The sequence below is a fragment of the Henckelia pumila genome, chromosome 2, assembly GCF_033568475.1.
Source record: "Henckelia pumila isolate YLH828 chromosome 2, ASM3356847v2, whole genome shotgun sequence".
In the NCBI taxonomy this organism is placed as follows: Eukaryota; Viridiplantae; Streptophyta; class Magnoliopsida; order Lamiales; family Gesneriaceae; genus Henckelia; species Henckelia pumila.
This window is the reverse complement of record NC_133121.1, coordinates 152,240,919-152,268,202: the sequence shown is the minus strand read 5'-3', so window position 1 is coordinate 152,268,202 and position 27,284 is coordinate 152,240,919. Positions and strand designations below refer to the sequence as shown.

Sequence of the window (27,284 nt, the reverse complement as noted above, 5' to 3'; positions counted from 1 at the left end):
ATTTTAGTCCCTGAAAAATCCAATTTTTGCAAAAAGGACCCTGATCAAAATCAAGTCGGCTCGTGAACTCTGTAATCTCCGATTAACTCAAATAAACACATTTAAGATAAAAACAGGGTGTTACAGTACCGTTATGCCGTCGGTTTGAAAAATGATCAAGTTTGAGTCTAGATTACATGAGCTGAGTATCATGTAAGTTCTTGCTGATATAATTAGCTTGCTATGCTATATTTTCATATTGGTTTTTAAGGTTATCGAACTCGGGAATTCAGCGGCGAAACCGGAATAGAATAGCTCAAGGTTTGCTTTGAAGATTAGCTTGCTAGACTTAGTTTGTTGAACAGATTTTGATTGAGGTTTTGTTGTGCAGCTAGATCAGATTTGTAGAGTTTTGAAACTAATCTTGAAAGGTATAAGACAACCTTAGAATAAGGGCTTGTATATTCAAGAGACTTTGCTTGAATGCCCTTTCCAAAACCACATACTATGTGCTTATATGTGTTATATTTGCACATTTACTTGCTTGTTTGACTTAACTTGTTATGAGTTGGCTTTTATCTTTATGCTTCTAGACTTTGATTCATTCATATTGAGCCAATAACCCTTTTAGATTTCAAATGGCAGATTTGCCAAAAGAATATGGACGTTTGGATATATATCAAGGAACTTAGGAGATAGATCGATTCCTATTGTTAGAAACTTGATATAGTATGCCAAAGTTCGGGAAAAGAGCTCAATGCCACCCCGAAAGGGAGAGTAGGTGGGAGATTTGTTGTGTTCTTCTTCCCCGGGATCCCAAGAACCTATATAGAACTTGATAACAGATTTTTAAGTCATGCATTGCATTAGATTGGTTTAATTCTTGTTGAGATGTTTATATGAGTAATTCTTTAAACTCTATGATATGCATGATATAATTGTTTTATACTGGGATTCAATTCTCACCAGAGATATCCTGCTATTTCTATGTTTGTATGTGTGCATGGGAATAGATGGGGCGAGCAGAGGACAAAGAAGGTTGTAAGCAGAAAGAGGTGGAGTTAGATATGGTGATCTCGGGTTTATGCCGTAGAGTTGATGTCAACCTTTGTATCTAGTGTTGGAAAACGGTGTTCAGATCAATCAGAATTGATACCCAGTGCAGCGGAAGTTTTAAAATTTTATATGGAACGATTCCATATCATGGGTATCAAAACTTTACGATTAAATTGTGCGTGTAAAAATTAAATAACAATTAAATTTTTACCTTGAATCTCGAAACGAGATTATGGACACCAACAGATAACTCTGCTCTTGTTGTATATCCCAGGAACTGATGGACGAACAATTCTTCAATCAGGTCCACGAACAGAATTTGAATTCCTCTGATAGATTGCACTAGAAAATCTATCAGAAGTTTCTACGAAGAGAATTAACGAATTTGATCCGTTAAACCAGACTACAAATTCGAAATTCACAGACTGGATTTCAGAGAGAAAAACACAGAGGGGGGCGGCCACTCTAGGTCTCAAAACCCTAGTGTTCAAAAATTATGACCTCTGTTGTGTATAATTTTTGTACTGTAATAACTTATTTAATATGTGGGCTGCTAACAGCTTAGGGCCCATTAGTCATAAGTTCAAGCCTGACAAGCAAAGCCCGCATGTTCAGAAATTAATATAAAATTCATCGTGACTCAGATTGATAAACCAATTTCACCAATGTGCACAGAAACCATTTCTGCATATTTTAAAGTCAAGATAAATTTTCTGAATCCGAATTCAGTGATTTCCAAAAATGCCCATCACTATGTCATTTTAGGAAATCTTACTCTTCTACTCTGATATAAGAAGTCCTACTTCTTTGTTCATTAAATTTAACTCTTTAAATTTAACTATCTCAACAGGAATTAGAAATTCATTACTTGTGCGACCCTCAATGGTTCAGGGATACAGCTAGCCGTGGGCTCACAACTCCTTGTGACTCGGAACAACAATTTCCGACTTGCCCATCGAATCATGGTAAGAGCACCTAGCAACATCGCCCCATGATTCCCTAGGTATCACTGATAGTGCCTGCAAGAACCAATAGATTTTGGTTAGCGTACAGTACGGTCCCTTCATCCATATATCCCGATCGAATCAACAACTATTGGTAAATCGAGAGTCATTCGAGATTCGATAACTATGTAATGCATCTTGAAGATCAAATAGTGACATCGCATGTGCTACTAAGAAACCATTTCTTAAAACACATCATGTACTCTGGCCAGAGATTCGTCACACTAATATCTCCTCAGATTGCATAGGATATCCACACTAGCAAGTATGTGGTGAATCCTTGACAACAAAGCATCGACTCCTATATGTGTCATAACTGTACCCAATTCCGACACCTGATGACCCCAATAGAGTCGGTAAACGAGTCAAAGTACAGTACTAGCATATAGAGTCTCAATGATGTTTCAAGTAGTAAGGACTAATGGTGTACAACCAAAACCGCGGACTTTATCCACTCGATAAGTGATAACCACTTGAAAAGTCCGGATAGGGTAGTTCGATCATTCATCGTATGAATATCCATTTGCATGCTTTGAACATCTCTATATTCCATACCAATGAAACGTGGTACTCGGCATCGCAAATGCTAGTCTCAATCTTGAGCGATCCTTATCCTTATTAACGGACGGCTCAATCGACTAGGAACTGTTTAGAATATACAGTGACTATAAGATGTGTTTCATGATAGCCATCCCCATGTGCCACCACATCTTACATACACTATAGTATATTCAAGGTCTTCATCTAAACATCTTATAGTATGTCACAACATAATAATATGATAAAAGATAAAGTAAATGCCATTATAAAAGTGTAAATTATATTAAACAAAAGATTGTTTATACATAGAGTCATAAAAGCCCTTAGCCACAAGTTGGCTCACCGGGCACCCACTCTTTCAATCTCCCACTTGCCCTAAAGCCAGCTAGTCATACTACGCAGTCCCATTGCTTCGCGTTGTTTGTCAAATAATGGTCCTGGCAAGGGCTTAGTAAGTGGATCAGCGATATTGTCTGCAGAGGCCACTCTCTCGACAGTGATGTCTCCTCTTTCCACGATCTCCCGGATGATGTGGTATTTCCTCAGTACGTGTTTGGATCTTTGATGAGACCTTGGTTCCTTTGCCTGAGCAACGGCACCCGTGTTGTCACAGTACACCGAGACTGGACCAACAGCTTCAGGAATAACGCCCAACTCTTGGACGAAATTCCTCATCCAAACGGCCTCTTTAGCAGCAGCTGATGCCGCAATGTATTCTGCCTCAGTGGTGGAATCCGCTGTGGTGTCCTGCTTGGAACTCTTCCAAGAGACAGCACCGCCATTGAGCATGAACACAAATCCAGAGGTTGACTTCGAGTCATCCACGTCACTTTGGAAGCTAGAGTCGGTATAGCCTTCCAATTTCAATTCTCTTCCTCCATATACCATGAACATATTCTTAGTCCTTCGTAAGTACTTAAGAATGTCCTTCACGGCTTTCCAATGCATTTGACCGGGATTGGCTTGATATCTGCTCGTGACACTCAGAGCAAATGCTACATCCGGTCTGGTAGATATCATCCCATACATGATACTACCTATGGCTGACGCATATGGTACATGTGTCATTTTCTCTATCTCTTCATCAGTCTTGGGACACATGAACTTGGATAGAGAAACTCCATGACACATAGGTAGATGTCCTCTCTTGGACCCATCCATTGAAAACCTTTTCAATATTGTGTCGATGTAGGTTGCTTGAGTGAGTCCTATCATTCTCTTAGATCTATCTCTATAGATCTGTATCCCTAGAATATAGAATGCCTCACCCAAATCCTTCATCGAGAATCTACCTGATAACTATATCTTTGTTGACTGCAACATCCCTACGTCATTCCCAATGAGTAGGATGTCATCAACATAAAGTACTAAGAATGTCACAGCATCCTTAACTACTTTCTTGTACACGCATGGTTCCTCCGGGTTCTTGATGAAATCAAAATCCTTTATTGTTTCATCAAATTTCTGGTTCCAACTTCTTGATGCTTGTTTGAGACCATAGATCGATCTCTGAAGCTTGCATACCTTATGCTCGCTTCCCATGGTTGTGTATCCCTCAGGCTGCGTCATATAGATCTCTTTCTTAATGTTTCCATTAAGAAATGCAGTCTTCACATCCATTTGCCATATCTCATAGTCATACCAAGCAGCTATGGCAATAAGGATTCTTATGGACTTGAACATTGCAACTGGTGAAAAGGTTTCATCATAGTCAACTCCTTGTCTTTGAGTATAACCTTTCGCCACCAATCGTGCCTTGTAGGTCAATACCTTACCATCAGGCCCAAGATTTCTCTTGTAGATCCATTTACACCCTATTGGAACAATTCCATCGGGAGGATCTACTAAAGACCAAACTTGGTTTGTATGCATCGAATCTATTTCCGACTGCATAGCTTCAAGCCATAAATTTGAATCCGCATCAGAAATTGCTTCCTTGAAGTTTCTTGGATCACATCCAACGTCGGGTTCATCTTGATCCCCTTCAAGAAGAAGACCATATCGAATAGGAGGTCTAGAAGTCCTCTCGGATCTTCTAGGTATAGGCGTGTCCTCTGAAGATTCTTGAGGTATGGGATCATTATTTTGTATTTCGGGTTCTTCTTGAATTTCTTCGAGTTCCATCATCTCGTCTTTCTTATCCAATAAGAACTCCTTCTCCAAGAAGGTGGCATTACTTGAAACAAACACTTTTGTTTCAGTAGGATGATAGAAATAATATCCGATTGAATTCTTCGGATACCCTACAAAATAACATAAGGTGGAGCGACTATCCAACTTATCTCCCACTGTCTGCTTCACGTAAGCTGGACATCCCCAAATCCTCAAGTACGAATACTTAGGAGTTTTGCCATTCCATAACTCGTATGGTGTTTTATCCACTGCTTTGGTGTGGACGTTTTTCAACAACAACACCGCCGTTTCAAGCGCGTAGCCCCAAAACGAAGGTGGAAGCTCAGTGAAGCTCATCATGGATCGAACCATGTCCAACAAAGTTCGATTACGACGCTCCGATACACCATTCAGCTGACGTGTCATAGGAGGAGTCCACTGAGAGAGAATCTCATTCTCTTTCAGATAGTCCAAAAACTCGGTACTTAAGTATTCTCCACCTCGATCCGATCGAAGTGCTTTAATACTTTTACCTAGCTTGTTTTCTACTTCAGCCTTGAATTCTTTGAACTTTTCAAATGCTTCAGACTTATATTTCATTAAATATAAATACCCATTCCATGAATAATCATCAGTAAAGGTAATGAAGTAGGTGTGGCCAAATTGAGTATCAATTCTAAATGGACCACAAACATCTGTATGGATCAAATCCAACAGATTTTGACTACGCTCAGGTTTCCCCTTGAATGGAGATTTAGTCATTTTTCCTTTCAGGCAGGATTCACAAGTAGGTAGAGAGTTAATATCAGACATATCAAACATGCCCTCTCCCACTAGCTTGTTCATCCTCCTTGAGGAAATATGACCTAGCCTAGCATGCCAAAGGTTTGCCGGGTTTTGACTATCGATTTTCCTTTTGTTCGTTGTTACCGATTTATCAACATAATTTATTGGAACGTCTTTTAATTTTAAGTTATATAGATCATTTTCAAGTTGTCCATTTCCAATCAAACATTCATTCTTGTAAATATTGCAAATCTCATTCACAAAATTGCAAGAAAAACCATCTCTATCAAGCATAGAAACAGAAATAATGTTTTTAATCAAGTCTGGAACAAATAAAACATCTCTCAAAAGTAACTTAAATCGTTCTGCAAAATTAAATAAACGTCTCCCACAGCTTTGGCTTCAACTCTAGAACCATTTCCGAGCCTCAGCTGGGTCTCACCCATTCTAAGCTTGCGACTTCTTGTCATCACCTGCAAATCATTGCAAATGTGAGATCCACATCCGGTATCCAATACCCAAGAAGTAGTATTAAGTGAAACATTTATTTCAATATAAAACATATCTTTCGCAGTTCGCAACTGCTCTAGATATTCCTTGCAGTTACGTTTCCAATGACCGGGTTTCTTGCAGTGATGGCAAACATCCTTGTACTTTTCCATGTTTGAAGCCTTTGTCTTGTTCTTCTTCTCGGGTCCGGTTTTCTTGGATGGGGCAGAACGTTTCTTACCCTTTGTACTTGGCCCCTTCTTAGCAGAAGAAGAGGAGCCCACCAAGAGAACCGGTTTATCCTTCTTTAAAGTGGCTTCATAAGTTACAAGCATATTGACCATCTCTTCAAGGGAGGCCTCTATCTTGTTCATATTGAAATTCACCACAAAACCGTCAAACGATGAAGGAAGAGAGAGAAGTAATAAGTCCACATTGAGTTCATGCTCCAATACCAAATCAAGCGTTACCAACTTCTGAATGAGCCAAATCACGCGTACCCCATGATCACGGACCGAAGTCCCTTCACGCATGCGACACGTCATTAACTCTTTTACAGTAGCGAACCTTTCAGCTCTCGATTGAGCCCCAAAAAGTTCCTTGAGTTGTACGTGAATGTCAGCAGCATTCACGGTATCCTCAAATCGTCTCTGGAGTTCATCAGACATCAAAGCTTGCATATAGCATTTGGCCTTGATATCATGGTCCCACCATTTATCAAGTTTGGCCAACTCTTCCGGACTTATATCAGCTGGTGCTTCCTTCGGAGGAGATTTTTCTAACACGTAGAACATCTTCTCCGAGGTCAAGACAATCTTCAACTTACGGAACCATTCTGTATAGTTTGTGCCAGTCAATTTATTTTGTTCGAGAATAGAGAATTGTGGATTGCGCGAATTCATCTTAATGAAATACTGAAAAGAAACAGACAATAATCAGTGATTGTTTAATTAATTTACTAAGACATAAAATAGGAAAAATTTATTTTATGAATCTCACTCCCACTATTTTAACGATTTCACTACCCTCTAGTGAAAATGGGAAACTGTTTTCTTTAGTGGGAACATGGAGTCCAATTGACAAACTATGGTCCCGAATAATATCAGCCAACCATAATTTTCAAAAGGTAGAGCCCAATTGCTTCCAAAGCAACCTTCACGTTTTTACCTCATGTCCAATAAGGGCCCAATAATATGACGCCGTTTATTGTGACACGTCAAGATGAACATGGAGCCCAAATATGATTTTATTGGATAACATGCAATGGCAATTAAATTAAAAAGGATAAAATCATATTCCATAAATAAAATCTTATTTTACATACAAAATCATATTTTACCTTTTTATCAAATAAAATCATATTTTACATATAAAATCCAATTTTATACATAAAATCATATTTTACTCAATATTTTCATAAGATCATATCTTATCATCAATTGTACCAAAAATAATTAATTTCATAAAATCTGATTTAACGGATAAAATCTATAAATTTTCCAAAAATTCAAATTTATCCAAAAATCAATTTTAAAATTTTCGGACTCAACCAATTCGATCCGAAGCCTCGTGGACCAATCAAAAACAATTTTCGATCCGACCAAAAATAGAATTTTAACATATTAAAATTTTAATTAAAAATAAAAAATTAATTTTCCCGGGCCGCCCGGGACGATCCCCGGCAGCCCGCGCCCCAAAAAGGGGGTCGGGCCGGGCAGCCCGTCGCTGCCCCTTGGGCAGCGACGATCGCTGCCCCTGGTTTGCCCATTAATTTTAAATTTTTTTTTTAAAATTCTTTTGTTTCAAAAAACCAAGGCTTAAAAATTGTTTGTACAATCGATTAATTTAATCGCTTGATCTGGGCAACCTGGCTCTGATACCACTGTTGGAAAACGGTGTTCAGATCAATCAGAATTGATACCCGGTGCAGCGGAAGTTTTAAAATTTTATATGGAACGATTCCATATCATGGGTATCAAAACTTTACGATTAAATTGTGCGTGTAAAAATTAAATAACAATTAAATTTTTACCTTGAATCTCGAAACGAGATTATGGACACCAACAGATAACTGTGCTCTTGATGTATATCCCAGGAACTGATGGACGAACAATTCTTCAATCAGGTCCATGAACAGAATTCGAATTCCTCTGATAGATTGCACTAGAAAATCTATCAGAAGTTTCTACGAAGAGAATTAACGAATTTGATCCGTTAAACCAGACTGCAAATTCGAAATTCACAGACTGGATTTCAGAGAGAAAAACACAGAGGGGGGCGGCCACTCTAGGTCTCAAAACCCTAGTGTTCGAAAATTATGACCTCTGTTGTGTATAATTTTTGTACTGCAATAACTTATTTATAATGTGGGCTGCTAACAGCTTAGGGCCCATTAGTCATAAGTTCAAGCCTGACAAGCAAAGCCCGCATGTTCAGAAATTAATATAAAATTCATCGTGACTCATATTGATAAAACAATTTCACCAATGTGCACAGAAACCATTTCTGCATCTTTTAAAGTCAAGATAAATTTTCTGAATCCGAATTCAGTGATTTCCAAAAATGTCCATCCCTATGTCATTTTAGGAAATCTTACTCTTCTACTCTGATATAAGAAGTCATACTTCTTTGTTCATTAAATTTAACTCTTTAAATTTAACTATCTCAACGGGAATTAGAAATCCATTACTTGTGTGACCCTCAATGGTTCAGGGATACAGCTAGCCGTGGGCTCACAACTCCTTGTGACTCGGAACAACAATTTCCGACTTGCCCATCGAATCATGGTAAGAGCGCCTAGCAACATCGCCCCATGATTCCCTAGGTATCACTGATAGTGTCTGCAAGAACCAATAGATTTTGGTTAGCATACAGTACGGTCCCTTCATCCATATATCCCGATCGAATCAACAACTATTGGTAAATCGAGAGTCATTCGAGATTCGATAACTATGCAATGCATCTTGAAGATCAAATAGTGACATCGCATGTGCTACTAAGAAACCATTTCTTAAAACACATCATGTACTCTGGCCAGAGATTCATCACACTAATATCTTCTCAGATTGCATAGGATATCCACACTAGCAAGTATGTGGTGAATCCTTGACAACAAAGCATCGACTCCTATATGTGTCGTAACTGTACCCAATCCCGACACCTGATGACCCCAATAGAGTCGGTAAACGAGTCAAAGTACAGTACTAGCATATAGAGTCTCAATGATGTTTCAAGAAGTAAGGACTAATGGTGTACAACCAAAACCGCGGACTTTATCCACTCGATAAGTGATAACCACTTGGAAAGTCCGGATAGGGTAGTTCGATCATTCATCGTATGAATATCCATTTGCATGCTTTGAACATCTCTATGTTCCATACCAATGAAACGTGGTACTCGGCATCGCAAATGCTAGTCTCAATCTCGAGCGATCCTTATCCTTATTAAAGGACGGCTCAATCGACTAGGAACTGTTTAGAATATACAGTGACTATAAGATGTGTTTCATGATAGCCATCCCCATGTGCCACCACATCTTACATACACTATAGTATATTCAAGGTCTTCATCTAAACATCTTATAATATGTCACAACATAATAATATGATAAAAGATAAAGTAAATGTCATTATAAAAGTGTAAATTATATTAAACAAAAGATTGTTTATACATAGAGTCATAAAAGCCCTTAGCCACAAGTTGGCTCACCGGGCACCCACTCTTTCATCTAGATCTTGTTTATGTTTTGTTATAAACACTTGCACATAAAGACTTGTATGTTTGGCAAGAATAAGAACAATGTAAGATCTTGTGGGTTGTACGTCAAGTTCCATATTTACTTGCTTGGTTAGATCCTGAGATTGCATGTTTTCTTCTAGATTTTGATGTTGGATTCATGCTTTATAAGTTAGACGATGTTTGAGATTCAAAACAGGGGAAAAACCTTCATTTTTCAGCTATTTAGAAGTGAAATCCGAGGCATAGGCGTGCCCGCCCAGCCCAGGAGGCGCAGCCGCGCCTAACCAAGGCACTTTGGGTGCCTTGACCCGAGCCTTAGGCGCGCCCGCGCGTCAAGGTTTTAAAAAAAAAATAAAAAAAATTGTTGATCTTTTGCGACGTGATTTTGCGTCGCCAAATGTAAGGTTTTGCGTCGCCAATTGTCCTGTATTTTAGATTGTATTTTTCCAATTTTTAATCGCCCTATAAGATGAGATTAGCACCCAAGGTTCCCACAGAAACCAACACTAATCTTGTAGGTTTTAGTGATGCTGATTGGGCTGGTGATGTTAATGATAGAAAGAGCACTACGGGTGGGTGTTTTTATCTTGGCAATAATTTGGTTTCATGGTATAGTCTTAAACAAAATTGTGTGTCAATTTAGACTGCTGAATCTGAATATGTGGCAGCCGAAAGTTTTTGTTCACAACTTCTTTGGATGAACCAAATGATTAAAGATTATGGTTTTAAGAGTGAACCCCCCATTGTTTATTGTGATAATTCAAGTGCTATTGATATATCAAATAATCCAGTTCAACACTCACGCACAAAACACATTGACATTCGTCATCACTTTATTCGAGATTTGGTAGAGAAAGGTATGATTCGAATGAAGTTTGTTCGAACCAATAACCAATTGGCAGACATTTTTACTAAAGCATTAGATCATGAGAGATTCTCAACCATTCGAAGGTCTCTCAGCATGTGTGCATTATAATCCTTTGCATGTGTTGTCTTCGGTGTTACAACACTACCGACAACATTGTTGTTTTCTTGTCATGCATATTTAGGATTTTAGGCATTCTGCACTCACTATGTTATGGGTGGTGTTTAAATCTCTGTTACAGTTATTCAATTGATGCCAAGTTTTTCTGCAAATTTTTTAAGCACACTAACCCTTTTGTTTTTGGACTCTGACTAAACCACCGAGTAGTTGAGGAATGTACGTGTATTTCATGTTCTTGTTCCATATGAAAGGTGGTTTCGCAAATTCAGTATTCAGCCTTTTATCAAGTTTGTTGACCAATGTCATAAATACAAACTTTTTCAAAAATCGGAAGAAAATGGAAAAAGCTACCTAATTGAGTCCAATGAAGACTGTTCTTTTAGTGTGCAGGCTACCACTTCTGGAATTTTTCTGAAAAAAACAAGGGTAATCAAGTGTGCAAGTTTCAAATACTTTTGAAAAACTTTGGTGGTGTTGATGATGTTGCAACACGAGAAGCAACACTATACTTATGAACATATCGTATGCTTGTTATTGCATTTTTATTTTATGTTACACTCTGTTTAGGCATAAAATAGGTCATGCATATGCATTTTTGCTAATAGGGTTCTGTTTTTGGGTAAGGTTCTAAATAAACAAATTTCAATGATTTACCCTATTTTACTAAAAATTGAATTTTTGTGATTGATTTTTGTTTCATTGGAGTTAGGTTGATGTGGCGTTAATTCTGGAAGATTTGGGCTGAAATAGTTACCTCGGATTATTGTCTTATTTATAGAATTTTATCTCTTAATCTCGATTTTAAAATTTTGTTTGTTAGGAAATTTACCATTAGTAACTTGGAGAGATAAGGGATCATGGTAATTATGACTTTGTTAGAGGGAAAATGTTACCGTTTTGTGATAGGGTTTATATATATTTGTTTTCCTATTTATCGGGCATTATCATCTTCTTGATTTTACAATTAACCCAATTATTTTTTCTGTAAACCCTACCTCTCTCTCACTCTCAAATTCGATTTTTCATGGCAGGCTTTGATCCTCAAGACATCAAAAGCGAGATGGGCCACAAAGAACCCGATGTTGCCGCCAGTGTTGCAACACCGGAGAACCCATCTTCCGCCCCTTCTCTGTCGATCGTTCCAGTCCCCATGGAACCCGTTCCTCTAGCTGTTCTTATGCCCGTCAAACCTGGGAACGCCATTGATTTGAAGAATCCTCCAGATTTCTCTGTTTTGAATCTTGTAAACCCTCCTCCACCGATGGTCAGAAGATCGAAGAGGCAAGCTGGGTATAACCCTGATTTTACCCAGTCCAAGCGTTTTTACAAGGGTCCCCGCATTTCTATGGCCGAAGAAGATCTCAGTTCGGGTGATGATTCAAAGGATGCTGATTACAAGTTTGTTGCTCGCAAAAAACCCTCATCCACCGATGCCTCTGCCTCCACTCCAACTGCTAAATCTGCTTGTGAAAGCAGTGATTCGAGTTCTTTTGATGAACGTCCTCCTCCCTCTCAAACGAAGAAAGCCGATGGTGAACCATCAAATCCTCCAGAAACTGCTTTTTCTGATGAGGATGCCACTTTGGCTCAAATCTTGGAGAGCCTCAAGCAAGGAAAAGCTACGCCCTCTGCCTCCACAGGTCACCAATCGGATGATGAGCCTGATGCTGAGATGATGGAAGAGTTTGCTGAGGGCAAAGCACATCAAGATACTGCTTCTTCCTCCTCTTCCTCTTCTGCCGATTTTGACGCTGACTCTTCTGATAAGAGTGCAGATATAGGTGATGAAGAAGACTCTGAAGAAGTTTCCAGCATGGATGCTGATGAAGAACCACTAGATCAAGAGGATGTTTCTACTGCTGATGATAGTGTTGCTTTTGGTGTTGTCAACACCACAGACAACACTGTTGATGAGGACTATGATCTTGATGCTGCTCATTCCCTTATGTTTTACTCTGGAGAAGCTGCTGCTGTTTGGCCTCTCTTCATTCATAGAGGACTGCTGGATGAGAGGAACATTGATGTTCGCTCCTACGATAGGTACAATCTTGTTGATTTTCTGAAGATTAGGCAACTTTATTCTACTGTTGTTGCTGTAATACCCTACTGTAAGAGGGTGATTCTGGAATTCTACGCCAACCTAACCGCAAGCATTGAAGATCCAGAATATGCAAAGTATGGCTTGGTGTATCTTCGGGGTAGGCTGTTTGAGTTTACTCCAGCTGTTATTAACTCTCTCTACTCAACCCTAGATGTAGATGAAGGACCCCATCCGGATGTCAATGAAGTTATTTCTGTTCTTACTGGTGGATTGGTCAAAAGGTTTTCTGACCACTTGTCTGCAGCCAAGTTAACTTCTTTTTATTCTGTCCTTCACAAGATTGTTGTGAGGAATTGGACACCTTCATCAAACTCCACAGTAATCACACGGCCACAGGCGCTCATTCTGTATGCCATAGGGACTGGGAGTCCTTTCAATTTTGGGAAGCTGGTATTCAAGACAGTGCTCCATTTGCTGATGGAGGACTCAATTCTACTAAGCTGCCATTCCCATCTTTGATATATGGCATTTTAGAGTCTCAGGCATTCATCCAAAATATCACAGAAGATCTCTCTGATCAACCTAAGATTTTTTTAGTTAGCAACTGGACTCCTAAAGGGAAATTGAGTTTTGGATTTGCCCTGGACTGCCGCTCCTACTCCTGCTGCTGAAGTTGCTGATGTTGCACTTGGTGTTGCCAACATGGGTGACAACACTAAAGAAACAATGTCTACCCCTCTGGAATTTACCACTGCCATTATTCAGCTGCTGATGACTTGTGCTGAGGAAAAGATTGCTCAAGCACAAAAAGATATTGTTTTCTATAGCATGGTCTTGGCTGATTGTCGGAGACCACTTGGAATTTCTGGCCAAACAGGGGGAGATAGTGCATAAGCTGAAGCTGGTCCTTTCTGGGACTAAAGATGATGAGAATGAAGCTACTGCTCAAGAGGGATCCGATATTGATCAATTTTAGATTTTGCTTCTTCTCTCATCTTTCCTTAGTTGTTAAGTTTTGATTTTAATATAATTATTTTGTTTGATCTAGTTATGTGCCTCAAATGCTCTTACTTGCTTTAACTAGCCTAACAACTTCTACCCCATTTATGCTCTGGATATGAATTATATAATCCCTTACTCATGGCTCGTGTTATCCTTGGTGTTGCTCACACGAGGGACAACACTTCAGAGGGAGACTTAAAATTCAGGGGGAGAAGAATTTTTGAACTCAGTGGGAGTTTATGATTATGTTTACTTGTGCTATTTTTTGTCCAAAAAGCAAAAATGGGGAGATTAAAAGAAATTTTATTCCTTGAAATTTTGGCCCTTATATTAATTAATATTATTAGATTTTGCTTTCTAGACAAGTTCAAATATTTGGTAAATATATTGTGTATATCTCGTATATGTTAAGATATATATTTGTCATGCTTAAATCTTGTCCTGATAAGGTAGTTATTAGATATAATATTACTCGATATTATCAAGATTTGATTTGCAAGATTTGATAGAGTTTTATTCCTACTAAAACATATTTTCTTATTCATGTAGGACTCTATCTAAGAAAACCTTCAAAACTTGGATGCTTATCTATAAAAGGAGGTTTTCACGCACAAGATAGATAGGGCTTCAGACGTACAATTCTCTGCGTAAACTCTGAAGAATTCTGTTGAAGAATTTGAATAATTCTGAAGCAAGGTTTGCAACCATCGTTGTTGCATGTCCCCGTGTTGCCGTTCGTGTTGAAGACATCAGAGACAACACTGTGAAAACTGTGTTGTTGAAGATCTTTACGTGTTTCTTCAATTTAGGCTACGGGAGTTGCATCTGTTATATTTATTCTGATTTGTTTAGGATAGAAGTTTGATTTCTCAACTTGTTGATAAATTTAGGATTTATTGACTGTTTTGTAAAATCACTAGGATTACTTTGCAAAAATGATCTTACGTTTACTAGTGATATTTAGTCCTAAGGCACACGCACGAGTTTCTATACTCGTGCAAAATTATTTACTTGTGTTTTATTTACGCTTTAATTTTTTGTTGCACTGTGTTATCTGTAGTGTTACAACACGAAGTACAACACTGCCTATTTTACATAACGAATCGCGTACACCGTTTCTTTCAATCAATATTAATATCATTTAATAAAATTTAATAATTTTTATAATTAAGGATAATAAAGATTCTAACAAAGACAAAATATATAAAAATAAAGAAAATTAATTGAAGAGAATTTATGTCTGTATGCCAAAACATTTTTTTTTCAATAATTATACTAAAAAGATAATTTTTAAAAGGTAAAAAAATTTATATAGAATTTCTTGCCAGCGTACGTGAATTTATTTCAGCGCATACTCCTCTGAAAATAACATAGAATTTCTTCTGTTTTTTTTTTTTTTGAAAGAAGAATTTCTTCTGTTTGTTCTTCTTCTTCTTTTTTTTTTTATATCTATAACTCTCAAAGTCACAAAAATGGCGGATGAATATTGTCTCACATATATACACTGAATCCAAGAAGAACACCTGATCTTCGTATTCTTCTTTGGTGGTAATCATTAATATTCATTGCATGTCTATTAAAACTATCCTCTTATAAATGCAATTTTATGATTAATATAGTGAGAGATAAAATTTTAAATTTAAATATGATAATAATTAATAATTGGGAAATGATAGAAAATTAACATACAACATTATATTTCTTGGACATCCTTAACCTTTAATTATGTTGAAAATTTCAAAAAAAAAGTCCTTTTTGTTTGGCTACATTCTAATTTCTAAGTTTGTTTCTAATCGTTTAGCATTTAAATATTTTACTCTTCACAAAAAATAATGGGATATATTAATTCTTAATTCCGTACTGTCATTTCAATTTTCAAGAGACCAGATTAGTTTTTATATGTATTCAGTTTCTTAAAAAATACGGTAACAGATAACACACAAAAATTTTAGTGTACTCTGGCTCCTCTTGCAAATTTAAAACATCTCTTGTACTTTGTATCATTTGTTTACAGCTTGCAATGTTGTCCTATACTCCTATATGTGTTGTCGTCATAGCAAAATATTTTTCAAAGACATCTATCTTCTGCTTGCTCTGTTCCAATTATATACACTTTTTCTCTTTTATCAATTGTCATAAATATATATTAATTGCGATTTCTATACGTTTAATAGCATTTTTTCTTGTTTCTTCCTAATATATTTTAGACGAAGTATTAAGCTCTCCGAAATAATACATGTCTAAGATTGAATATTTGTCGTTTTATCAACATTTATATTTGGCAGTAATAGTGCAATTGAAATCTTTTAAACTGTAAAATAATCTAAAAATCATATATGGTTCGATTGCTCTGTCATCTACAAAGGATAATTATTGCACTTCAACAATATACACGTGTGTGTTTGTAAGTGTATGTATAGAATAGGAAAATTATTTATGAACTAACCTCAAACTTGGAAAAAACCAAGCGAAACCTCAGTCTATGTCCTACTATGGCTCATCAAAAAGAGCAATGGACCCAGCAGCCATTAATTCATGCATGTGCGCATCAATTACATGAATTATTATCTATTATTTTTTTAATTGTTATTTTTTTTTTCCTTTGATCCCAAGCATGTGTATATGCTTTGAATTGGTTTTGAAGCGACTAGGAAGCATGGAATGAACCAAAACAAGTATTGCTTAATTTTGTATGATCTCTCCATTCAGTTGGAAACTATCTTTTATCATCAAGGGGACAAAATTTTTTACTACCACGTAGTCAATTTTCGACGTTTCCGTTATCATTAGGGAAGGACCCGAAAATTACGTCGAGGAAGCCATCAGACGTTTAGGAGACGACTTTAGTATATTCGTCGAAGGAGACGAAATTAGAAATTTTTTTGAAAGAAAATTATAGGTCAAATTAGTATTTGTGATCGATCTCCCATATTGCATGTCCTGGCGCTGAAAAGTTAAATCCATGCTAGCTAGATTAATTTTGTAGAATACAAATTTTTTTAAAAACAATCTTTTGAATCAGATATGTAAATAGTATATTTGGCATTAATCGGAAGATGTATTCTATAATTAATAACTCACCTAGTTTTTTTTTAAAAAAAATCTACTATTAAATATGAATGACCTTTTTAACCACTTTCAATCAATTGTTTTAACAATTTTGATTTTTTTTAGCTGTTCTGAAGGACGGATTTGAAGTGGCTGCTAGTGAACTATGTCATAGCCACAAGAGGAACAAATGAGTGTTTTACCTATTCGTAAGCAAGAACATCGTGCATTGAATAATATGGTAGTGTTTGTGAGAGATTCTAAGAAGCACATACTTCTCAGTTTTTTCTTAACAAATTTCGAAAATTTTGTTAATGAAAAGTTGATAAGTGCTTTCTAGAAACTGTCTCAAACACTACCTATATACTCCCTTCGTCCCATATATAATGTCTTCTTTGGATTTTCACACAGATTAAGAAAAAATTTATTGGAAAATCAAATTTTATATAAACTTTCTATTTTATCCCTATTTAATGTATTAAAAAATGATTGCACAATTTTCAAGGTGTAGTTAATAGGGGTATGTTAGGAAATGAGTGTAAAAAAATATTACTAATTATGGTATATGACTATATATTTGAGACAAATAAAAAAGGAAACATGGACATTATAATTGGGATGGAGGGAGTATATGAATATGAGATGGAAGTAAATCAATATATCAACTCACGATAATATAATATGTCTTAAGGAATAAGAGAATTTGTAAAGCGAATACAGAGATACAAACGTGCTTTGTACCAATTTACAGTGTATCAATAAGAAAATTTGTAAAGATGGTAAAATTTGCAGTGTTTGAATGGGGTTAGAATCAAACTTTTCATAATTTACATATGTTCTACCAATTCACTTGATTTTTCATTATACCTTTATTACCTGTAAGATTTTATATATGTCGTTCCCTTGACTTTTAATTAAGATTAATTCCTTAAGTTACACATGATTAATGGTGTTTTTAAATTTTGAATGAATTTTTTTCCGAAATATTATTTTGTATGTATAATGAGAATGTGTTTGAATTTGAATTTGCATTAAATTACTGTCCATGCTCATCTTTCATTCGTATCTGTTGCATTTAATGCTGTGGTTTGGTGATGACGAAATGATAAAACTGTTTGCTTTTCTTTCTGATTCGTGAACAATGGCAAGTTTCACATCATCACCACATGAAAGATATGCATTTATTCATAAAAATGGAAATTTGTGTGACATATATCAAGCTTTTATTTTGTTTTCTTTAAAAAAATCGAATTCATTTTCAATTTATTTATTCATTTTATTTGATTTCATTGGAATGAAAATAACAGATTTTGAAGAAAAAAATTGACACATCATAAAAATCTGATCGATTGCCCTTAGTTTTATGATTTACAAATATAAATATATACAAGTATTTCAAAATAATAATTTAATGTCATAGATTTAGATTTGATCCATTTTGTTGAATCGTGCATCATTAAATGAGAATAAGATTGTGTCCTATAAGTACGAATGATCTTTGTAAAATAAAGCAATTAATGAATTTACGTGTCGAAGAATACTATTAATAAAAAAAATTAAAAAAAAAAGATGAATCAAAGTACTCGAAATAAAAATGAATTAGTAATACACCAAAAGAAAAAATTAGAAGAGCAAACCTTAAATTTATTTATGATAATACATTTCTTGTTTTAGATTTAATAACTTAGATAAGTCAAACTTGAATACGATCAACTCAGTCTGATTCGATATTGAGCAGACATTTAATTTGTAGTACTACTTATTCGTCGATTGGACTGTTATATGTTTAACAAAAACTGAAATTAATTTCATTGTCACGATGGACTATAATTTTTGGAAAACAGTAAATGCCCTATTGTTAATTGGTATCATAGAAAACGTCACTTTTTTTTTATAATTGTCCTTGTTCACAGAACGATCATAACATGAAGATAACACTACAATGTGATTTAAAATAATTTTTGAGATACACAATTGATATCAGATATAAATTTTAGTAAATCTACAAATTACCGATCTTACATTTGGCCACCAACGAGCCTTCTAAGTTTTTCTTTTATCTAGAAGAGGAATGAAGAGTTGTAGATATTTATGTCTCAAGGCTCTAAAGAGAATATATATATATATATATCTTGGGGGTGGAAATCATTGTGAAATAGTGATTTCTTGTTGATATTTAATGAGCCAAACATCATTACAAATCAAGGCGGACTCAGGAATTTTAGAGACACAATTCATATAAAATCATGAAAATATAATTTATTTATACTATTATAATTTATATAAGAGTTGTATCCCTAGCACTAATTGTTTTGGTGCTTCAAGCTACTCAAGCCAATTTTTTTTTTCCAGTAATATCCCTAAATTAATTAACTCATATATTCTTTAAGTTAGATCTGAATTGACTAAATTATCCTCAGTTTTTTATGTCTTCTTTTTCAGATTTTATAATTTATCAACTCTTATTAATTATACATACAAATTTTTGCAACTTCTCTCTATTTTTTCCCAAAACTTGCATGATTTTTTTGCAATTATTTATGATCATTCTAATAATAAACTCATAACACAATCATTCGACATACACACACACACATATATATATATATATATATCAGTAATGAATACCTGCACCCTAGGGTACAGGATTTTTTGTGTGGGACCACTAAAATTCAAGGGTGCAGGTAATCAAAATTATATATATATATATGTGTGGCTTGCATACAACATTGAAGAGAAGTGCTGCATGTTATTTATTTTATCAACGAAATATTAAGGATATTTATAAAAATTTCACATAAAAATTGAGGGAGGTCTATTCCCCGACCCTTAATGATCCGCCAGTACTGGTACGAATATTGCATCATGATATTGAAAAGAAAATAGTGGTTTGGTGTGTCATTGTTGCATACATTTTTCTATAATTTCAGGGTAAGTATGTTATGCACGTAGAAACACAAGTGTGATTATGCACATTGGAAAATTGCAATGTTCATCTTTTATGTTCGAAATTTTGTGATTTTAGTAACCTGCATCGTCAAAAGTAAATCTTATAATTCTTATATCTTTCTTCTTCTTTTTTCCCTAATTTTATCATCTTTCAACATAAAATCCTCATGTTATGCACATGAGTGTCGTGCCGACTTGAGCCGACGCCATGCCACATCATGTTAGTGGAATATATATATCCGTGTCATGTAAAAAAATTATTAAAGTTACAATAAAATAAAAGTTGCAGGCCGAAGCTGCACATATTTAAGAATGCAACAAAATAAAACCACAAACAAATATATATATATGATCAAAATACAGTTTTTCATATATATTTGCAAATTATAGATCTTGGGATCAGTGTAGACCGAATATTATATGGTCATTTCCTTCCGCAAAGATAACATTGAAAGTGTAAGCTGTACCACGCAACTTCTACAAAATCTTCGTTATGATATTATTAATCACAAATGACCAACTTTCAAATTGCAAATATAACTGTATTATGATGTTTTCATTTGAACCACATTTTGAAAAGGAAAAAAAAAATAGGTTGTCGATTTGATAGCTCAATTTAGAGAGTTTTTGCAAAAAAATTATGATTTTATATAAGTGATTAAATTTATAGATTATAAAAAATTGAAGAATAATTATAAGTTGACGGTGTTTGAAAACAAAAGTAAAAAACCAAAAATCAAAGTTGGATAGTGTTTGATAAATAAATTATTATAGTGATTTATAGCATTAAACTTTTTACTAGAATCAATTTAAAGAATCATAATCACCACATGACTATCTTTTGGATTTCAATTAAGTTAAACAAAAGTTAACACATAATATAAGATTAAAAAACACACAAGACTGATTTTTTTAAGTCAAAATCCAACAATCATTTTTTTAGTGATTGCAAACACTCTCTTAGATCTTTACACATTTCAATATTTTATACCATCAGTTTTTGGTCCTTTTACGGTGAATTTTCAATTTTAGTCTTGTACATTAATGTATATTGTTTTTATTTTTGATCCTTTAAATTTTATTTGCTTTCATTTTCGGTCCTTTTATGATCGAAAAACACTATAGACTCCGATAAAAAAATATCAAAAATAAAAATATCATACATGTTAAATGACCAAAAATGAAAACATGCAATATACAAGTTACAGGACTACAAATACAAATTTAATATAACAAGACCAAAATTGAAAAAAAAATGCAAATTACAAGAATATAAGTACAAAATCGTTGTTAATATGACCAAAAATGAAAAAAATTGCAAATAACAAGACTAAAATGTTATCTTCCCAATAATAAAATAGTCAAAATATATTTTTTATTTGGTTTTTCGGCCTTTTTTTAAAAATATTTTCACGCCTGACCCCTCATCTCATGATTATTTGTTATTTTCTTCATAAACTATCCGAGCTCATGTTTTCTTTAGCTAATTTCAGTGTTTCCCAAATGATATCAGTGACGATCTTAACAATTTTTGGGTCTGAGTTTAATTTTTAAAAGAGGTTCCTAAATCATAATTTGTGTTCATATTTTTTTAGATTAATAACAAATTTTTCGATTTAAAGAATATGCAATAGTCAAAATATTTATATTTTAATTGAATAATAAGATCAAACATGTACAAAATGATTACTATAAAACAACTCGTCTAACATTTTAGAGCTAACAATATTGATCAAATTGTTCAGGATTTTTTCTCAATTAATAGAATAACTAATTCGTTCAATCTTTTCTTATGACATGGTTTAGTGAGGAAATGTTTTGAAGAGCTTTAAATTTGAGAAATTTTGTTTTGCACTTGCAAATGTAAAAAATATAGTCAACAATATTTTATAAGCAATGTGAGCATTTGAGAAATATCCATCTATTTTTTTCAAATAATTCACTACATACATTGCCGATTTTGTTTTTCTTGTAATGAGAACTTCAAGAATGACAACTCCGAAAATAATTCATTAATATCAGAACAACCCCTATGAGTCAGAAAATATATTTTTATATTGGTCCAATTACACTACTATATAATAAATTTAAGGAATAAAAAAAGTTTTTGTTTATATTGGGCATGAAAAAATATTTATATTTGAAAAAAAAATTATCAAGAGACCTAGAATAATAAACTTCATAAATAAATTTATCAATAGACCCAAAAATAATAAAAAAAATTTATATTAGGTAGTAGGCAAAAGAAAAATAATTTCTTGTGATATGAATGAAAAAAGCCCAAGAATAATTAATTTATATAGGATCAATTTACACTTTTATATAATAATTTTTTTTTTCAAAAATTGGGCCCCAAAAAAAAATGGGTCCAAATCGAACGATTCTTTTGCTTCCAAATAGGAACGACCCTGAATGATATATATAGCTTATCTTCTTAGTTAGTTCTATAACTTATGCTGTTTTTGGTTCTCACATTTCACGTAGTATGTTTGAAGTTAAAGATTATTATGTGTTGGTCGGTAGAAATTATAGATGGTAAATATTATTTTTTTAATGAAATGAAAACTCGCAGTAAACCGCACTAGACAAACCCTGTGCGACATGCTAGCAGAGGCTGACATACCAGATCAAAATATCGAGTTTTCGGCATACAGTACCGAAATTTTTTCTATATACATACATTTTTTTGGTATACCAAATATTTTTTCAGTATCTATACAGTATCAATATGGATTTTTTCCGTACCAAAATTTTAGAATTTTGGTATCGATATTGGTATGAATTTTTTTCATACCAATATTTTTGATACAGTATAACGAAAAACCACCCCTATGCTAGCTAGTCTAAGAAGGTGTTCGTTGGGAAAATCAAACTCCTGACATATAGCTAAGTGTAAATGCATCTACTCCATCAATTAAAACACTCTTACTAACTATCGACGTTCAGTAAATATTGAACACATCGTTTGTGGGTTTTTCCTAAGTTTTTAATCACTTGTTTCTATTCGAAACATTAATGAGATGTGTGGTGGACTTAATGGAGGATATTAAATGGATGTTTTGTTGAATAATTACTGGCTTGAGGTTTGATTATATTTAATTAAAAGTTTTATTTAATTTAATTATGAAAAGTTTGATAGGTTTAGAAATTTTAAAAGTTTCATGTAATTCATCATTAGCGATATATGTTACTTTGACGTACAAGCTAGTAAATTTATTCTCAAACCGTGATATAAAAAGAATGGTTTATTTAATTTCCCAAAACCAACCATTACACACCCTTAATTAATTCACAAGAATGAAAGAAAGTAGAACAAATTAAAAAAAAGATAAAAAAAGAAAAAAAGTGGGACCTTGGGAAACTGCATGGCTGACTGGAGGACTACATTTAATTTTCATGGAAAAAACCCTTACTATAAGTACCCTCGATCCCTTCCCCAAGAAAATCGCAGCTTTTTGTCCCAAATCAAATCAAAGCAGGGCCCTCGTACATACTGCTACTGTACAGCTCTTCATATTAAATACAAAATCTCAACGTACAATGCTCTCATATCTTCCAATAATCCATCCCCCAGTTTTTCAAGCTTTTCTTTCTTTCTAATTTATTTGATCTTCATATTATATATATATATGCTGCATACACGTGTATCTCTGCTGTGTTTGCTTCCAGTACTCGTTTTGAGGAAATGGTGCATCATTCTTGCTGTAACAAACAGAAAGTAAAGAGGGGTCTGTGGTCACCTGAAGAAGATGACAAGCTTATAAAATACGTCTCCAATTACGGCCATGGCTGCTGGAGCTCAGTTCCAAGACTTGCAGGTATATATATATATATCCTGTAAATCCTTCACTATATACTGTATATATATGTTAATGCATCCGTTTGTACAGCCTCGCCGCGAAAAGCATTGAAATTCACCGATATGCATGCACCCCATGCACACACATACGCAGATATCCAAACACACCTGTGGATCGAGCCACCGCTGGATATTGATCTTGGTTAAAATTAGTATTTACAACTTACGAACTTTCTTTTCCCAAAAACCTATGTACTTTTTTCCCCTCACTCTATCTCACACGGCCCTAGCTGGATCGATCGAGCTAGGAATATTTACCAAGGAGGCAACATTTGTCATGTATTCTTAGGGGTTCATATTAATTAAGCGCCTAATTTATTGTTTTAAAGATGATCTTTGGATGGTCATGGTCATACTAACGTTTAATATAATGTGTGCTTTATATATATATATATATATATCTATTTATGTATAATAATTTAGGGCTGCAAAGATGTGGAAAGAGCTGCAGATTGAGATGGATAAATTACCTAAGGCCTGATTTGAAGAGAGGTGGTTTCTCTCCCCAAGAAGCAGCCCTCATCATTGAGCTCCACAAGATTCTAGGAAACAGGTCAAGCTCTACAATCATATATATATATGTAGCAAAAGTAATTGAAATATGAATTTTCTAATTAAGTTAATGATATATGTTTTCTCCAGGTGGGCTCAGATAGCAAAGCATCTCCCTGGAAGAACAGACAATGAAGTCAAAAACTTTTGGAATTCAAGCATCAAGAAAAAGCTGATTGCTCATCAGAATGATCTCTCTGATCATCTTACCGCCACATTAATCTCTCCAAATCTTACAAACTCGGTCAGCAGTAGCAGAAGCAGCCACTCTTACGATCAAAACAATCTCTACTTTCTAGATCCCAACAATAATTTTATCCCAACTCCTCAAATCGACCGGATTTGCATCACCAACCCTCCACTAGCCGCCTTTCAAGATTTTGATCCGGTCGAAATCAGACTACTTGATGATCATTTGATGAACTATAATGCATCAAATTTCACCCCGCCCGTTCCGCCACCATCTAACATGCACTTCAGTTCATCTGCATTCGACATTCAGCCCTCGATTCCATTATTATACCATCCTCAATTTGTTGATGATCATCAGCAATCCTTACTAAAACCGGAAGATGATTTCATTTTTAGCACTGAAAATCTCTCAACTCAGATGAGTACTCCAAAACTGAATCAGGGTTTTGATCAAGATTCATCAATGATTCCGATTCTTCCGAAACTCGGCGATCTTAAATGGAGTGAGTTAGGGATGCCCTTTTCATCTTCTTCGCCAGAACAAGTTCTTGATCCGATTCTTGAGCAATCAGGTTTCAGTTCTGAGAACTGTTCGCATGGAAACATGGAGTACTTTGAACCTTTCATGGAAATATTTGCTGCTTCTTCTTCTTCTTCTTACACCTCCCTTCCCATGCAGTTACCCTGATTTCTTGAACCCTAGTATTTTTCAACCAGCCTGGGATCCATTATCGTAATTAATGTTTGTCCTTTTCTTTGAGCTTTTTGAATTTATTAATATGTAAAATATTTGGGTAAATGGAAATTGGCAAGGGTGCATCTCTGGGGAAAACGTGTGTTTCTTTTTGGATTTGGCCGGATTTCACAAGATCTTTCAGAAATTAATGAATGCTCATAAATATGATATTTTTTTCAAGATATATATCTTAAATATGTCATAAATTATGTCTTTTCTGTTTATTTAGTTCCAACAAACCCCTCAATTAGATTTTCATATCTAAATTAACTTCTGCGAGGACATTCTAATTATTTTTCTATGTTGCTCCTTTTCTTATCCCACAAGAAGGTTTACCAGCCATGCATGCATGGGAGAAAAAACATCATTTAATTATTTAGAAAACTTTTTTAGTATTATATTAGCGTAAGAATTCAGTATGAGATTTTGTTTTATACTAGAAGTGTAATTAACAATGCAATGTAAGTATTTCCAAAAAAATAAAAAACTAAAAAAAATTGGGATGTAAGAAATTTAATGTTTTTTTAGAAATAATAAAGTGTCATTTTAAACATTAATTTATATAAAAAAATATATTCATGTAATTTTTTATTTTTTTATTATTAAAGTAGGGTTGTCTTATTGGTTTTGTTTTTGTACTTTGGCTGCAGGCATATATATATATATATAATTCTCACCAAGGCATTTTGAAATTGGAATTTTTGGTCCAGTAACTCATGACATTTATTTTTAATTTTTAGTTTTGGTATACCAACTTATGAATTTTGGTTATTTTTTTCCATGTCCTCGAAATGTTCAATTTTCATCGAAAATTATTGATTAGACTGTAGCTAATGTTGACGTTGGAATTTTTTTTCATGGAAATTAATTTACTTGAAAACAAACTAATATAAAAAGTCAAGCAAATAAAACAATTAACTTTACAAGTTTTATGCATTCCACCTGAAAAACATCAATGATTGTTAAATCCAAAAAAAAATTAGCTAGCCACTTCCTAAACAGTTTTTTCCAGCGAAAATTGAATACTTTAGTGGTTATATATACACTAAAATAGCCGACATTAAGAAGTTATTTTACCAAAAAACTGAAAAATTAGTGGACCAAAAAAAGGGATAACAATATTTTTAATTCTGTTATTTGTATTTTTTTTTACTTTTGTTCCTATTAATGTTGAATTTATTATTTCAATCATATAACTTGCATTTATTCCATTCTTGGCCTCTTACAGTAAATTTTCATTTGTAGTCATGTAACTTGTATATTATTTTTATTTTTGTTTCTTTAACTTGTATTTTTTTTCATTTTAGATCTTTTTATGACCGATAAAATAATATCAAAAATAAAAATAAATATAAGTTAATGATCAAAATTGAGAAAAAGAACAAATAATAGGGGAAAACCAAGGAATTTTGTTTTGGTGGGGGGAGGAGGGGGGCGGGGAGAGCACAACTCATATAAATCACAAAAGTATAATATAATATCAACTAAAAGACGAGCAAAAAGTTAAATATTATTATTCATCTAAATATGACTTACAATCGACATTTACGAGATCTTTATTTTTTTTTATAATAATTCATGATAAAATCATTTGATTTGTTACTAAATATATATTTTTCAATATATACCACCAAAGAGTCATTTAACCATTGATCACCCATTCTGTTGAGAAGTCGATTCTTCACAATTTTCATAGTTGAAAATGCTCTCTATACTGTGGCCGTTGCAACTGAAAAAATCTAAGCAAATTAAAATCTTGTAAACCAATTGATATGATGTGTCTCTTCTACTTTCCACCATCAGTAGAATAATTGTTGAAGTGCAATAATTGTCTCTGCTAGATAGAGCAATCGAACCATGACGCTGGGGCTGCTATACAGATTAAAAGATTTGAGTTGTACCATTATCATCAGCTATTGCTTTTGATAAACCGACTAGTGCTCGGTCCTACAACTGGTATCAAAGCCAAAGTTATAGGTTCGATTCTCATTAATTGCAAGAGTGAAATTATTGGAAGAGAGATTGTTGCGGTGAAATAATTGTCCATGCTGGGTAGAGCGGTAGAACCACGATGCTTGGGATGCTGTGCAGTTTAAAACATTTGAGTTGTACCATTATCATCAGCTATAACTTTTGGTAAAACGAAAAACATTCAGTCCTACAGTAATGTCACTCAATCTTTTCAAATTTAAAAATTTCATATATGAACGGACATC

General features: G+C 34.3%; 1 protein-coding gene across 1 annotated transcript; it reads left to right on the top strand.

Annotated features, from left to right (window-relative positions):
* The first annotated feature begins 23,199 nt into the window (after positions 1-23,199).
* LOC140883156 (uncharacterized) lies at positions 23,200-25,202 on the top strand. Its single transcript, XM_073289517.1, has 3 exons — positions 23,200-23,547; positions 24,012-24,141; positions 24,231-25,202. Exons 1-3 carry the CDS (start codon positions 23,415-23,417, stop codon positions 25,018-25,020), a joined length of 1,053 nt encoding a protein of 350 aa, XP_073145618.1. The 5' UTR covers positions 23,200-23,414; the 3' UTR covers positions 25,021-25,202.
* The last annotated feature ends 2,082 nt before the right edge of the window (positions 25,203-27,284 follow it).